This window comes from Penicillium subrubescens (assembly GCF_028828155.1).
Source record: "Penicillium subrubescens strain IBT 31985 chromosome Unknown utg000004l_segment0_segment0, whole genome shotgun sequence".
Taxonomy (NCBI): Eukaryota; Fungi; Ascomycota; class Eurotiomycetes; order Eurotiales; family Aspergillaceae; genus Penicillium; species Penicillium subrubescens.
The window spans coordinates 2,703,683-2,718,069 of record NW_026643154.1 but is presented as its reverse complement, the minus strand read 5'-3'; the positions used below and the strand labels follow the sequence as shown (position 1 = coordinate 2,718,069).

Here is a 14,387-nt window from a genome sequence, read left to right as displayed (position 1 = left end):
GCGTCACATGACATTTACATCCATTTCGGGAATAGCGTCAGATCTATACTTGACAACTATGGAGCAACCAATTGTCATGGTCTACCTGATATGCGTCTCGACCTTTAAAAAGATACTTGGAAAATGGCGTCTTCTAAATGGAATCCTAGATCTATTCTAACCTAGAAATAATATGAACATTCATCAACAACGTGAAAAGACTTTTGTACGAAGCTTAAGCACAAGAATAAGAAATGAAAACAAGAAGCCCAAGGGTATATCTATAGACATGTAGATGCAACCTTGGAATGCTCCAACAATAGGAAAAAGATCATCAGTCATCGCCAAATGAATCATCCCCCAGATCCACCTTGCCAATACTCCACACCTCCTTCTCATCCTCCACCTCATCATTCGACAAGCCCAGACCACCTTCACCACCCTCGGCAACCCGGCGCTCGCGGGCCTGAGTGGCGAGGCGCATAGCAACGCGCTTGAAGTAGTCCGACATGCTACGCTTGGGCCCGGGAGGCAGCGAAGCGCCGGGGCCGGCCATGTACTTATCAAAGACCTCGCTGTCCGAGTCCACGACGGAGAATAGGGACAGGAAAGCGGCTTCGGAGGCCAGCTTCACGGGAATCACCAGGTCACGAACACCAGCAAAGATAGGCGGCGCCAGGAGAGCAAGATGGGGACGGGTCAGCTCTGGGTGCAGGCGGCTGACGGTGCGAATGACAACAAGTGTCAGTCGGCGGGTGTCGACGGGGCCTCCGGGCTGGAGAGCAGCAGTCAGGGCCTCGAAGATGGCCTTGTGAGTCTCGAAGCTGTGGTCACCATCATTGGACAGCAGGTACTTGCCAGCGGCGAGCACACTGTTGTCGGAAATGAATGGGTCCTTGTGAGCGATGCCCTGGCAGATGGCAGCCGGGGTCTCAGTGACGAAGTTCTCCATCAGAGTGGCAGGAGCCTCGGCGAGGAGAGCATTGAGGCCAAGGATAGATGCGTGCGAGAAGTGTCCTGTAAGAACGCGGTGCTTGATCAGAGGAACCGCAGATGCGGCCGGGATCACCTTCACGAGAACACCGAGTAGTCGAGCATTGGTAATGGCGACAGAGTCGGTCTCATCGCTGGCATCATCGTCGATCAGGGCAAGGATGGCAGTGCGCGATGCCTCGCTCATGTTGGCACCAGCCTTACCAACCACCTCCTGGAGGGCCTTCATCATGGCATTCTTGACACCCATATCGGTAGTCTTCGATCCAGTAATGAGCTCGGCGATAAGCGGATCAACTCTAGGGGTGAGGGTGATCAGGATACCAAGACCCTTGGCAGCACGGTTACGCAGGGTCTCGCTTGTAGAATCGGCAAGACCACGTGCAAAAGTGCGCTGAAGCTGAGGCAGGAAGGGCTTCACAGCCAGCGGAATCTTCTCCAGCAGCTTGTTGAGCGTGAAGAAAATGGCACCTGTAAATATTGTATGAGTACAGTCGTTTAGAGGTGTAAAGAAAGAGCACAATTAGCGAGAAACTTACACTTGATGTCAACAGAACGCTCGGACACCACACGGATCAAAGGCCCAGTGATCTGAGTGACGAAAGGCTTGAGTGCGTTAGACCCGGTACGGTCGATAACATCGGCGATAGCGAGTGCCGACTGAGTACGCTGCTCGGCAGTTCCGTTGAGAAGACCCTGCAAGAAGATTGGCAGGATAGCCATGATACCCTTGGGAAGACTGAATCCAGGCAGATCTGCGCCGGCAACACCAACTTGGCGCAGGATCTGGCGAGTGGGAATCGCCAGAACCTCCATCTCCTCCTTGCGCAGGTGAGAGGTGAGACCGCTGAGAGCAGTCCAGGCAGCCTTGACCACATCCTTGTCGGAATCGTCGAACGAGATCAACAAGACGCGGATAAGGTCCTGGTGGTAACGCGAGTAGTCGAGATCGGCATCCGAGAAGAACTTGTTGAGGTGCATAGCGGCCTTGCCCCGACGGCGGTGATCGTCATGCTTGACAAGGGTCATCATCACATTCATGGCGGTGTTCAGGCCATCATATTCATCCACGGACACCAACACGGTATCGAGGGCATTCTCGAGTTCCGACTGGAGCTCCTCGTCGTCGGTTTCGATGATACCGTCCATGAGACCGTTGATAATGTTGGGCAGTTTTCTCGTCATAGCTCCACCAGCAACCTCGGCGAGGGAAGCCAGGGCCCTGGCATTGAAAGCAGAGATAGGAGGTGTGAGCAGCGTGGGGATAAGGTTGGGCAGAATGATGTTGGCTCGGGTCTGCTCGGTGAGCAGAGTCAACAGGGCAGACAGAGCCTGCTCGGCCTCTTCGTCGTTCCTCAGCAGGTGGAGCAGGTAAGGAAGGACCTGGTCGACGGCCTTCTTTCCCAGAATCTGCTGCAAAGCATCGAAAGCCTCGGCGGCAGCCTCACGTACGTCCTCATCGCTATCAACAAGAGCCACGCGAACAGTAGAGATGAGAATCTTCTCATAGTCCTCGAGAGCCTCAGGAGTAGCAGCAGTAATAAGCTCGCGCAGAGCAATACAGATACCCTGCTTGACATCGACATCAGGCGAGCTCTGCAGACCCTCCTCAAGCAAGGGCAATAAGGTGGACAGCACCGACTCTCCAGCCTTCTTGATAAGATCGCCAAGGGCGTTGGAAGCAATGACCTTCTGCTCCATGTTGGACGAGCCAAGACGGCGAATGATGAGCTGGGACAGGGTGGGCACCATCTCCTTGAGGGTCTTGGGAGAGGCAACAAGGGCCTTCCAGACACCCATAGCAGCACTCTTGACCAAACCTGAGGTATCACAGCGACAGATGAACAGGGCCGAAAGAACCTTGTCTCTGCGCTCTTCTCCCAGAACCTCGAGCAGGGACTGACCAGCCTGGGTGGCCTCTTCCTCTTCTTCCTCGGCTTCCGACTTGCCGCTGATACCAGTAAGACTGAACAGCAGGTCTCCAACCAGCTCGACGGAGCTGAGACGGATGCGATAGCTGTCGTCGGCCAAGCCACGCTCGAGCTCGGGAAGCAGCAAGTCGATGGCCTTGGTTGCGAAGTTCTTGACAAGCAGACGACCGGCGCGGAGGGAAGTCTCACGGATCGACTCGATATCATCAGCAAGACCAGCAAGAATAGGTGGGATGATCTTGCTAAGGTAATTGGCGAAGCTGTTACCGAAGCAGGCAGGCAAGAAGATGAACAGAGTCATGAAGCCTTCACGAACAGCAGGCTTGGAGCTGGACACATTCTGGAGAATAGTAGGCAAAGTCTCCTCGAGTCTGGTAGTACCCAGACCCGCAAGCACCTCGGAAAGAGCCTGGGCAGATCCCAGTCGGTCGCCAGCGCCGGTGTCCGACTTGAGAGTGTTCATCAAGTTGGGGATAAGGTCCGGCAGAGCATCTTCTCCAAGCTTCTCGATGAGCGAACCCAGAGCCTTGGAAGCAGTGGCTCGGGTAGTCGGGACGGGATCGACGATGGCCAGGTTGAGACCGGCAACGATAATTGGAAGGTGTGCAATAAGATCCTTGCGCTCAGTGAGATGAGCCAAGCTGCCGATAATTTGAGCAGACTTGCGCTTGGTGGCAGAGCGATCAGCGAGACCACGCTCAAGAATACGGACAACCAGAGCCAAGGAGGGGGCATCCAAGTAATGTACGAAAGACACCTTGATGAGCGAATCAAGAGCCTCATCAGTGAACTTCGTAGGGTCACTGAGAGCCTTGAGGAGCACGTTAACCAGGCTCTTGACTTCAGGGTTGCTGATGACCTCTCCGAAGCGCTGAAGACTGCGGTTGGCAGCATTGCGGACTTCCTTGTGAGAATCGTTGAGTACAATGGTGAGAGGAGGAATGATATCGGGCAGACTGGCAGCAAGCTGTTGCGGGTCCAGGTAGGCCATGGCACCCAAGAGATTACAGGCTCCCTTCTGACTACGCCATTGGGTGTCATCCAAGCCGTCAAGCAAGGTGGGGAGAATCTTCTTGACACCGTATGAGCTGAGGTTTTGGAAGCAGGCCTTGGATGCGTCTAAGCAGGCATCACGAACGTCGATGCTGGGGTCACCGAAGCCAGCGAGCAGCTGAGGAACGAGCTGGATAACATAGGGCTCGAAGGTGCGTCCGAGAACGAAAGCAAACAGCTCATACGCAAGCAAGGCGCCCTGTCGCTGATGCGGCTCTTTCTTGTTTTCGGTAGCCTCCTTAAGAAGGCTCATGATACGGAACTCGCGCAAAGTTGAGATACCTTTACCACTGACAATACCAGCGAGACCATAGGCAGCACCACGCTGAGTGGCGTATTCCTTGACATTCAGTAGCGAGTCGAGCATCTCCTGCACATAATCGGCAGTCTTGGGGCCAGACAGCCGGATCAAGGGAGGCAAACACTCGGATACGGCAGATTGCACGGTCTCCGAGGGAGTAGGCAGGGTCGCGAGAAGCTTCTTGACGACTGTTTGCAGACGAGGATCCTCGGCCTTCAAGTGTCGGGCCAAAGCTCCGTAAAGCACAACAACCGCCTCGTTCAGAAGGTCTGAGCTTTGAGTAGCCTTATCCGAAGTCTCCAGAACGGTCTCGAGTAGCTTCATGAGTTCCTCGACCTTTTGCTGGCCCCTCTCGGCAATGACAGACTTACCACTCTCTGCCATTTGGCTACGAACAGAAGCGTTCTTGTCGACGAGAGGACCGCGTTCAATCAAGAATTGCAAGAAGTTGATGATTTGTTCGCCTTCGAAGAGATTTGTCATGGCGTTGAAAGCCAGCGCGATACCGCTGCGGCTCACCCAGTTGTCGGTATTTTCCATCTTCTTTGGCATGCCATAAGCATCCTTTTCAGGGGCCTTGGGCTTGACTTCCTCCGAGTATTTAGCCTCAAGCTCGGACAGAATACCAGCAAACTTGCTCTTGTCAAATTCGATGGCATGAGCCAGAGCACGAGCAGCAGCTCCGCGGAGCTGGCTGTCCTCAGAGTCGAGGTATTTCATGATCTTGGAGAAGGTGGTGTCGTCGACTTCCAAGGCATTCTCGTCCCAGATGCCCTCAGCAAGCTCGACATTCTCCTCAACCTGGTCGTGGCAGCCCAGCCAAATGTGTTCCGAGAAGTCAAGATCCGTCAGATCGATTTCAGCATCAATGACTTGGAGCACAGAAGTCCGAACGGAGGAGTCGGGAACAATCGTGCCTTGCAAAAGAGTCTGGAGCTCCTCACTGGTGATGGTAGGAGCAATGCAACGGCAGAAGTCAAACAAGGTGTCCTTGATCAGCTTATAATGTTGAGTGTATCTTTGCATGCCGGAAAGAAGCTGCCGGAGCACTTCAACGCGAGGGAGGCGGACATCGGTGAAAGAGCTGGTGTGGAATGACAAGAATTCGACCGCAAGTAGGACCTGCTCACCTTCCTGATCTCCCTTAACCTCCTCGATTCCATTCTGGCTCAAGATAAGGAATATCAATGGCAGAGTGTAAGCGAGAGAGGGGGTATCCAAGGGACGCTGCTCGGAAGCAAATCGCAGGCGGTACAAGATTCTTGTCACGAGTTGACCAAGGTGCTCAGATTCCATCTCGGCTGGCAAATTGGTCCTACCGATAGCACGCAGGGTTGCAACACCCACAAATGGTCGAGTGTTACCCAGACGTGAAGACAACTCGTTGGAGCAGGTGATATAAGCCTGGGAAACGACATCGCCGACGAAGAGTCCAGCACCGGCACGAGAAAGGGAGAGCAGGCAGCTAACAGCCTCGTTGATCCATCCTTCAGCATCGTTGGCAGGGCCAGTTGCCAGACCCCGAACAAGGCCAGCTCCCCGTTCAATGCGCTTGACCTCCTGGAGAACTTCTTCACGGATCTTAGCTTCCTTCGCAAGTTGAGCATTCACCTTCGATTGCTCCTCAGCGGAGAGCTTCTTTTGCTTCTGGCCCTTCTTCTCGGCCAGCTGAGCTCGCAGCTCTTCTTCCCACTTCAGTGTATCGTAATCCTTAGTATTCTTGTCAAAGGCCGGCTGCTTCGACTTGCTGCTCAAGACGTCGATAAACGCGGTTCCCTCGGGGGTGCGAGCAATGGCGGCATCAGTGGCGGTGAACTTGGATAGACGGGCACCATCCAGGTCCTGCTTAATTTGGTCGACGATACGCGGGACCATGACGTCGGGTGCAACAAACGCGAGGTCACCCGCTGCGCTCCAGACCGCCGCATTGACGTTGGGGACAATCGATTGCACAGGGTCTGCATTGACGCGGACTAATTGCTCGATACATTCGGCTGGGTGAGTACGAACCAGGTTTCCTGGATCAACACCGGTCCGCAGACACAAGTCAATCCACGAACAGTTCGGGATCATCTCTGAGCGGCTGAGAACAAGTACATTGATCAGTTGGTTCTCAATGTCCGAAACAGCAATGCCAAACTCTTCTCTGGCCTTGACTGAGAGGCACAAAGCTTTCAAGATCAAATGAAGCAGACGCTCGCTCCCAGGCCCAGCCGACACAGCAGCTGACTCTTTCTCTGCAGTCCGGAATGAATAAAGCCAAGACCAGAGAGCGCTGATGATAACACCCCCGATAGATACTACATCTTGAACGTAAACAATAGACAAAGTCTCCACAGCGCTCTCCCGATAGCTTGTTGCCAAAGAGGGACCAGTGATAGTATAGATGAAGGACTGAGCCCAAGCCGCCTTGGCAGAGTCCTCGGCGCCAGCAAACTTGGATCCCGAGGTAACGGCAGCCAGAGCCCGAACTAGCCACTGCATCTCAAGAGAAGACGTGATTTTCGAGTAAGCCTTAGGGTTGAGGAGGAAAGAGGGTTTCGTGCCCATGGTCATGGCTTGGGAGACCTTCTCGTCCCATGTAGCTTTTTCAGATCCCTGAATATCCGAAACACGCTGGAACAGGGCAAGGAAAATATATGCAGACGACAAAGCACCGCTTTGTGCTGAAGGAAGAGGGTTCGAGGCGACCTCTCCAAACATATCTTTCATTTTAGCCAGGAACTTGGTGACAAATGGCTCGATCTCGGCAGTCTTCAGAGAGTCGACTTCGGACTTCCAGAGCACCTCTCCCACACTAAGTTGCCAGATCTTTCGGAATGGTACTCGTTTGTCGGAAATGCCCTTAACAACTGCATTAACAACATCATCGCCGACCTTGACGGACGATTGAATGAGGAAAGCAAGGTGCTTGCCAAATGATTTCAGCTCCTCCTCTAGAGCAGCTTCATTAGACTCCCGCGTGAAAACAGGGCCGAATCCCTGGACGATCTCTTTCGAGACATCCACAGACGACGGAATAGCGGCGATCGCTTGGGCGTAGGCGACACGGTGTTCGGGGGCAGTAATCTTTCCTGTCTTCAGAGGGCTGACAATCTCGCTTGTGATCTTCAGGACCAAAGCGTCTGTTTTACACCGTGTGACCAAGGATCTGAATGAGTCCGCGGCTCCCTGTCGGATTGTCGCATTGTTTGACTTCATGCTGGAGAGCAGATGTTTCGACAGGCGAGAGAGAACCACCTCTGAGAGGTCAATGTCCTCTGGTAGCGAGGCACAAAGTGGTGGGATCACACCATTCATGATCACCTCGGGCGCCCTAAGCATGGATTTCTCCATTGGAGGCACCAAGTCGGTAGTCACATCATCTGCAGTGACGAATGAACAGAAGAAATCCGACAACCCATCGGCCACGTGAGCAGGCACTATCGACTTGGAGCTCACAATCTCCTTGACATAGTAGGCCAAAATGGCCTTCTTGGATTGTTCGAGGATGGGTTTGCGGGCAGGCAGTCGAGCACACACTCCGGAGATGACACCAAGCAGTAGCGCATTCTTATTGCCGGCTGCCGCATCGGAGGTCAATCGGGTAACTGACTGGCGCACAGCATCCTCGCCCCATGTCGAGCAAGAGAAGGCTGTACGCAAAGCCCGTCTAGTAACCCGGAGGGCTGATTGCCTGACTGGGATCTTGGGGGTATGGGCAAAACAGTTCTCCAAAGCCTTGGCGTCCACTGCAATCAAATCCAACACGATTGGCAAGGGTGTGGCCGAATCCTCGCTGACGTGCTGCAAGAGAATGCAGCACCATTCCAGCAAGACAAAGCCCGATGTTGAAGCCAGACCTTGCTTAGCAGCCTCTGCCTTGAGCCTCTCAGTTAGGTATTTGAGGTGATCCGCGGCATTCGGGGTGCGGAGGAGGGAGCGGAGACATTGTTGAACGGCCTGTCGTGATGGTCGGTCGACGTAGAGAGGATAGGTCTGGAAGAGTAGCACTAGGATATCATGCTGGGATTCCGGAGACAATTCGGTCCCTAAGAGTCATAAGTATCAGTGTCTATCGCTATGCAACGAGGCAGGAAAGCCGAGGGTCAAGTTTTACCGCTCCTATCGCGAAGTTCTTGCAGGGCCCGGAGCCTGCGCGAGGTCGAACTCGAGAAGAGTGCGACCCGCAAGGCATCCAGATCCCCAGCCTTGACCTGGTCCCATGGAATTGGATCCATGATCGGAGGTCAATACAGGGGAAAGGAGAGAAGAGGGTGGGTGGAGGGAGAGAAGGAGTGAATTGGGTAGTGAAGGTGGGCTGGGACGATCGAATGCTGTCATAAGAGTTTTGTGTGGGGGGAGAGAGAGCAGTTGCATTCTCCGCCGCTCAACCAGCCATGTCCGCTTCTTGTTTCTTCAACTTCCACACCAACTCCTGTATGTCTTGTCTGACCTGATTATTACTGTATCACTTCAATCTGAACTAACACTGTGGTGCCTTGCTTTCACAGAACCCCTTCCCCCACTATGCCACCGAACAATAAGAAAAAGAAGAAGCCCGCATCCAACCCGGCTCGAGGCTTCGCAACAGTCTCCGTACCCTCGAAGCCCAAACCAGAAAGCACAGCAGAGACTCCACCAACCACTGCTGGCGATTCCAAAGCCACCCCTCAAAACGAACCACAAGCCCCTCGTGTGGAAGACTACCCCGCGGGTGAAACACGCTCGGACGAGCCTAGGGCTGGTCCCTCATTACAGAACTATTCCCCGGAGGAACTCGAAAGGCATTTAGAGGAAGCAGAGCTACAGATTTTGGTCGATAAATATGCGACAAAGTGCAAGAGTGATGCAGTGCGCCAGGCGACCAAGCTAGAAACCGAAAGGCGGGTCCTTCGACAGCAATCGGTCTCATTGAGTCTCCTCGAATGGCTTCCGACCGAGATACAAGATCGAATTTTGGAATTGGCAGGTACTGAAGAGCATGACTACCTTGTATCGAGTGCTCGAAGCATCGGTGCGAAGCAAGCAGGCACTGAGGAGGAGCTGTATGGGAAGCTCTGGACCTTGAAAGAGACACTGCTTAAGCTTGGATTCTCGGCGGAGCGTACAGAAGAGGCACTGAAACATGTCCTTTCGTACTTTGCGGGTAATCCCACCAGCGCGAGCCGTGAGGTTGCCTGGAATTTGGACGAGGCGCTGGAATGGCTGGCAATGCACAGCGATAAGAAGGACCTTCCCCCATACACACAGACAACTGCACGTCCCCAAAAAGATGCGGATAGTGTCACTTCGTGGATGATCGGTAAACCCATGGCATTGATGAACTTTGCATGAATGAAAAGCGCTGACCCCTATCAGACTCGGAGCCATCAAGGTCATCCACCCCCAAATCCCAAAATGAGAGCAGACAGGGCAAGCCCAAGGCAGACTGGAAGGCCGCAAAGGTTGTGACTCCGGTTTCATATGACTCGGACAGCTCTATCGATCCAGACACCATGGTTCCCGAGTGGTTGGAGCTACAAAAAAAGCTGTACAGTCTCCAGCCAGATCTATTTGATCGCCAAGGAAAGGGGAAGAAGGGCCGTGGAGCTGCCGCTGGGCAGTCTGATGACCCTGAGGTAGCAAAGCTGCAGCGCAAAATTGCTAAGATTGAACGGGATGTGCTTTTTGAGGCCCAGGAGGCTGATTTTATCTGGAGAGGGAAGCTTGATGAGCTCAGGAAGGATGCATTCATGCGTCGCCCCGTGGAGCGAAAAAAGCAGCCTCAGGCTACGGAAGCATCAGGGAAGGGCGCGGCCAATAGTGGCTCTGACATGGATAGCCTGCCAGTGGACGACATGGACGATGATGCCGCAGATCTTCTTGGTGACATGTTCCAGACCGAACCTGACGATGGGTCTATTTTAGGTCTGCCTCCTCCAGTGATCGAAGCCAAATTTACCATTCGGGACTTTGGAAAATCTACCGGGTTGAGCCCACGGAGAGTCCTGGAAGAGACCTGTAAAGCAAGAGACTCGGCTTGCAAGGTGGTCTACCAAGACATCTCGTCTTCAACCCATCAATGTCGAAAGGCTATTGAAGTGCGGTGGTCCAAACCGCAAGAACCCCCATTTCCACTGGCAATTGATTCCGTCACCCACAAGTCAAACGCCCTCGCAACTTTCCTTTCAATGGATGCTCTTGTGACACCGACCCCACAGCAGGCTGAAGGATATGTGTCGACCCTTGCGCTATTTATCCTGTTCCCTCAAAACTCCAAAGAAGGCAAAGCCTATCTACGCATTCCTGCAGTTTGGCGAGACCTTTGGACCGAATTCTCCAACTTGAAGAAGACCCAGGAAGATGAAATCGACAAAGCTACAATCAAAGATTTGAAGCGCCTGGTCGAAGAGAATCAGGGTACGATTGAGGACGATGTTGTGTTGCTGGACAACTTCCGGAAGAGAAATGGCACGGCAAGTAAGCCGGGAACTCCTTTGAAAGGGCCTGCTCGAGGGGATTACTTTGGCCAGGTGGAGCAGCTGCGCGAAATTTGGGAGGCCAAGGCATCCACTCCAGCTTTCCATCGCATGATGCAAGGTCGAATGAACCTCCCAATCTGGAACTTCAAGGATGACATTTTGAGTACTCTGGATACGCACCAGGCCCTCATTATCTGCAGTGAGACTGGTAGCGGAAAGAGTACGCAAATTCCGTCCTACATTCTAGAGCATGAGATGCTTCAAGGGCGACCTTGCAAGGTCTACGTGACGGAGCCTCGACGAATTTCTGCAATTTCCCTGGCCCGGCGTGTCAGCGAGGAACTTGGAGAGAGCAAGAATGACGTCGGAACTAACCGGTCACTCATTGGTTTCGCTGTGAGGTTGGAGAGTAAGATCAGCTCGGCTACTCGCCTAGTATATGCGTATGTGCCCAGTTCTTCTCCTATGGTTTCCACTATTTGAAGAAGCCTCACTGACCCGACACAGGACCACTGGTGTGGTTGTCCGAATGCTCGAACGACCAGATGACTTCCAGGACATTACCCACGTCGTCCTCGATGAGGTTCACGAGAGAACAATTGACAGCGACTTCCTCCTGGTTGTCCTCCGCAGACTGATGCAGAAGCGCACAGATCTCAAGCTCATCCTGATGTCTGCAACAGTTGACGCACAACGATTCTCTAATTATCTCGGGGGTGTTCCGGTCTTGAATATCCCTGGACGGACTTTCCCCGTTGAGATGAAGTACCTAGAGGATGCGGTGGAGATGACCAATTATAGTCTATCGGAGGATGACTCGAACACTGTGATTGAGGATGACCTAGACGATGTCTCCGACACCATGGGTGACAATACTGGAGGCTTGCAGGCTAGTCTTGATGGCTACTCGAAGCAGACAAAAGAGACTATTCTCAAGTTTGACGAGTACCGCATGGACTACCAGCTGATCAAGAAACTGCTCCTAAATATTGCCACCGCTCCTGAGATGGATCATTATAGCAAGGCAATTCTGGTCTTCATGCCCGGTCTAGCAGAAATTCGTCGTTTGAATGACGAGATCCTCTCCGAGCCCACTTTCCAGAGGGGTTGGATTGTGCATGCTCTGCACTCTTCGATTGCTAGCGAGGACCAAGAGAAGGCATTTGTTGTGCCCCCAGAAGGCTTCAGAAAGATTGTCATTGCGACCAACATTGCGGAAACTGGTATCACAATCCCTGATATCACAGCAGTCATCGACACAGGAAAAGAGAAGATGATGCGATTCGATGAGCGACGACAACTCTCCCGCCTTGTCGAGTCGTTCATTTCACGCGCCAATGCTAACCAGCGTCGTGGCCGAGCCGGTCGTGTCCAAAATGGTATCTGCTTCCACTTGTTTACAAAGCACCGCCACGAAAAGTTGTTGGCTGAGCAGCAGACGCCAGAGATGCTTCGCTTGTCTCTGCAGGATCTCGTGTTGCGAGTCAAGATCTGTAAATTGGGAGAGGTGGAGAAAACACTTACAGAGGCATTGGATCCGCCGTCGTCAAAGAACATTCGTCGTGCCATCGATTCTCTCAAGGAAGTCAAGGCGCTCACAAGTAATGAGAGTCTGACACCACTGGGGTCGCAGCTGGCCAAACTCCCCCTGGACGTCTTCCTCGGGAAGCTGATCATTCATGGTGCATTCTTCAAATGTCTAGATGCAGCCGTCAGCATTGCTGCCATTCTGTCATCAAAGTCGCCATTCGTCAACACTATGGGCTCCAACTCTCAGCGTGATGCCGCCCGAAACTCTTTCCAAAGAGGTATGAACCTTCCATCCTCATCTAGTTGGTAATACTAACAAATTCTTAGGGGACTCGGATCTTTTGACTGTATATAATGCATATTGCTGCTGGAAGCGTGCCAGGACCACGCCAGGAATGAGCGAATTCTCCTTCTGCCGCAAGAACTTCCTCAGCCCACAGACTCTCCTTGGTATTGAAGACATCAAGATGCAACTGGTGGTCTCGATCGCGGATGCAGGCCTCATCACCCTCGATGGTGTCCAGAAGACCGCTCTCAACAAGTAAGCCTCTCCAATTCCCAGTGTACCATCTTCCAACCATACTTATGTTTGTCTGCAGGGCGCGGTCCACGAATCGCAACCGCCAATTATTCAACATTCCCGAGCAACATGACCTCAACAGCGCTAATGATACGGTGATCAACTCGGTCGTTGCCTGGAGCTTCTACCCGAAGCTGCTTATCCGTGAGGGTAAGGGCTGGCGCAACGTCGCGAATAACCAAGCTGTCACGCTGCATCCGACGTCTATCAATAAACAGGCCGACCCGGCAATCAAGTGGCTCTCGTACTACCATATCATGCAAGCGCGGAACAGGAACCTCAACGCGCACGAAACGAGCGCAGTGGATGATTTTGTGATTGCCTTGCTGTGTGGAGATGCTGAATTTAAGGTGAGAGATACCCCCGTGATCATTCTCTGTCACATGACCTATATTTCCTTTCTTATTTTGTTCACTTTCACTTCATCTACTCTATGGAAACACAACTCTGACCCTTTGTCCTTAATTAGATGTACTCTGGCGTGATCTCCATCGACGCCAATCGCGTCCGGTTCGCAACACATTCCTGGAAGTCCATGCTTGCACTGAAAATCTTGAACTCGCGTCTACGCGACCTGCTCGCGTCCACCTTCCGCAACCCGCACAAGCCGTTGACCTACAAGCAACAGCAGTGGCTGGATGTTTGGCAGCAAATTTTTACGCTCGCGGGCAAGAAGTGAAGCAGAAGAAGCATACAGCAAGTACAGCGCTCTTTGCGTTACTTCACTTCTGCTAGGCTTTCTCCTGTCTTTCATATTGAACCTTGCGTTTTCTTGTATTCTTGGAAGCATGGTAACGGGTTGGTAAGAGAGGACTAAGTACTTCGGTATATTGGGTCAGGAACTCATAGATGTGACATGATTTTGGGTCGTTATAGATGGACATAGATAGGCGGCTTGGGATGGGTATACCCTGGACAGGAATGGATAGGATCCGGGTACAGTGAGTTTGGCATAGTACAGCTATTGAAGCATAGAGAAAATTGCATTTGATAGACTATTATTATCTGGCCTAGGCTAGGTTGTGTCTTGAGCGTTTTTTACCGTACTCTGCTATTTCTAGTATCTGTATGGAATCTATTGCCCACCTAGTTCTTCATGTTGGTAGATTGATCGGCACTGGGGATATATATTGGACACCCGGTGGGATATACTCTGCAAGCACATGGAGTTCAACCAAACCCGCCATACATTTTATCCCCAAACTTATAGAACGACAACATAACCTTCAGCTTGGCTAGGCATCGTGCATTCTCCCAACTGCCGAGCGAGGTTGACGAAACAGGCACTACCCTGACCTGTCGCCGCAACGACCAGCCCAAGCATAATGATTCTTGTCTGTCGCAACAGGTTCATTGCTTATTGCATAACATAGGCAAGCACATACTATTCCGGGGTCTATCAATACACATGCTTAATCTGATCTATTTCCCTTCCTACGATTCGACATCGCGCCAACTTGGGTGACAACTACATCGCACGAGGTGTATCAGGGCTGCCAGGCACAGCCGAATCGTCAGCACTACGGCGCAGTATTCTAGAAAAATGCTGCGAACCGCATCTTTCTGCACGGCTCTGT

At 52.5% G+C, this 14,387-nt stretch overlaps 2 protein-coding genes across 2 annotated transcripts; one reads left to right on the top strand and one right to left on the bottom strand.

Annotated features, from left to right (window-relative positions):
* Nucleotides 1–313: 313 nt before the first annotated feature.
* N7473_006033 (putative translational activator) lies at nt 314–8,477 on the bottom strand (the record flags this gene model as incomplete). The annotated part of the gene is made up of 3 exons (XM_057151973.1): nt 314–1,443; nt 1,512–8,288; nt 8,357–8,477. The coding sequence occupies 3 exons, from the start codon at nt 8,475–8,477 to the stop codon at nt 314–316; spliced, it is 8,028 nt and encodes a 2,675-aa protein (XP_057009778.1).
* Nucleotides 8,478–8,766: 289 nt separating this feature from the next.
* On the top strand, nt 8,767–13,806 carry N7473_006032 (putative ATP dependent RNA helicase; the record flags this gene model as incomplete). The annotated part of the gene is made up of 6 exons (XM_057151972.1): nt 8,767–9,541; nt 9,598–11,143; nt 11,208–12,508; nt 12,558–12,771; nt 12,830–13,160; nt 13,280–13,806. The coding sequence occupies 6 exons, from the start codon at nt 8,767–8,769 to the stop codon at nt 13,487–13,489; spliced, it is 4,377 nt and encodes a 1,458-aa protein (XP_057009777.1). The 3' UTR covers nt 13,490–13,806.
* Nucleotides 13,807–14,387: the final 581 nt, after the last annotated feature.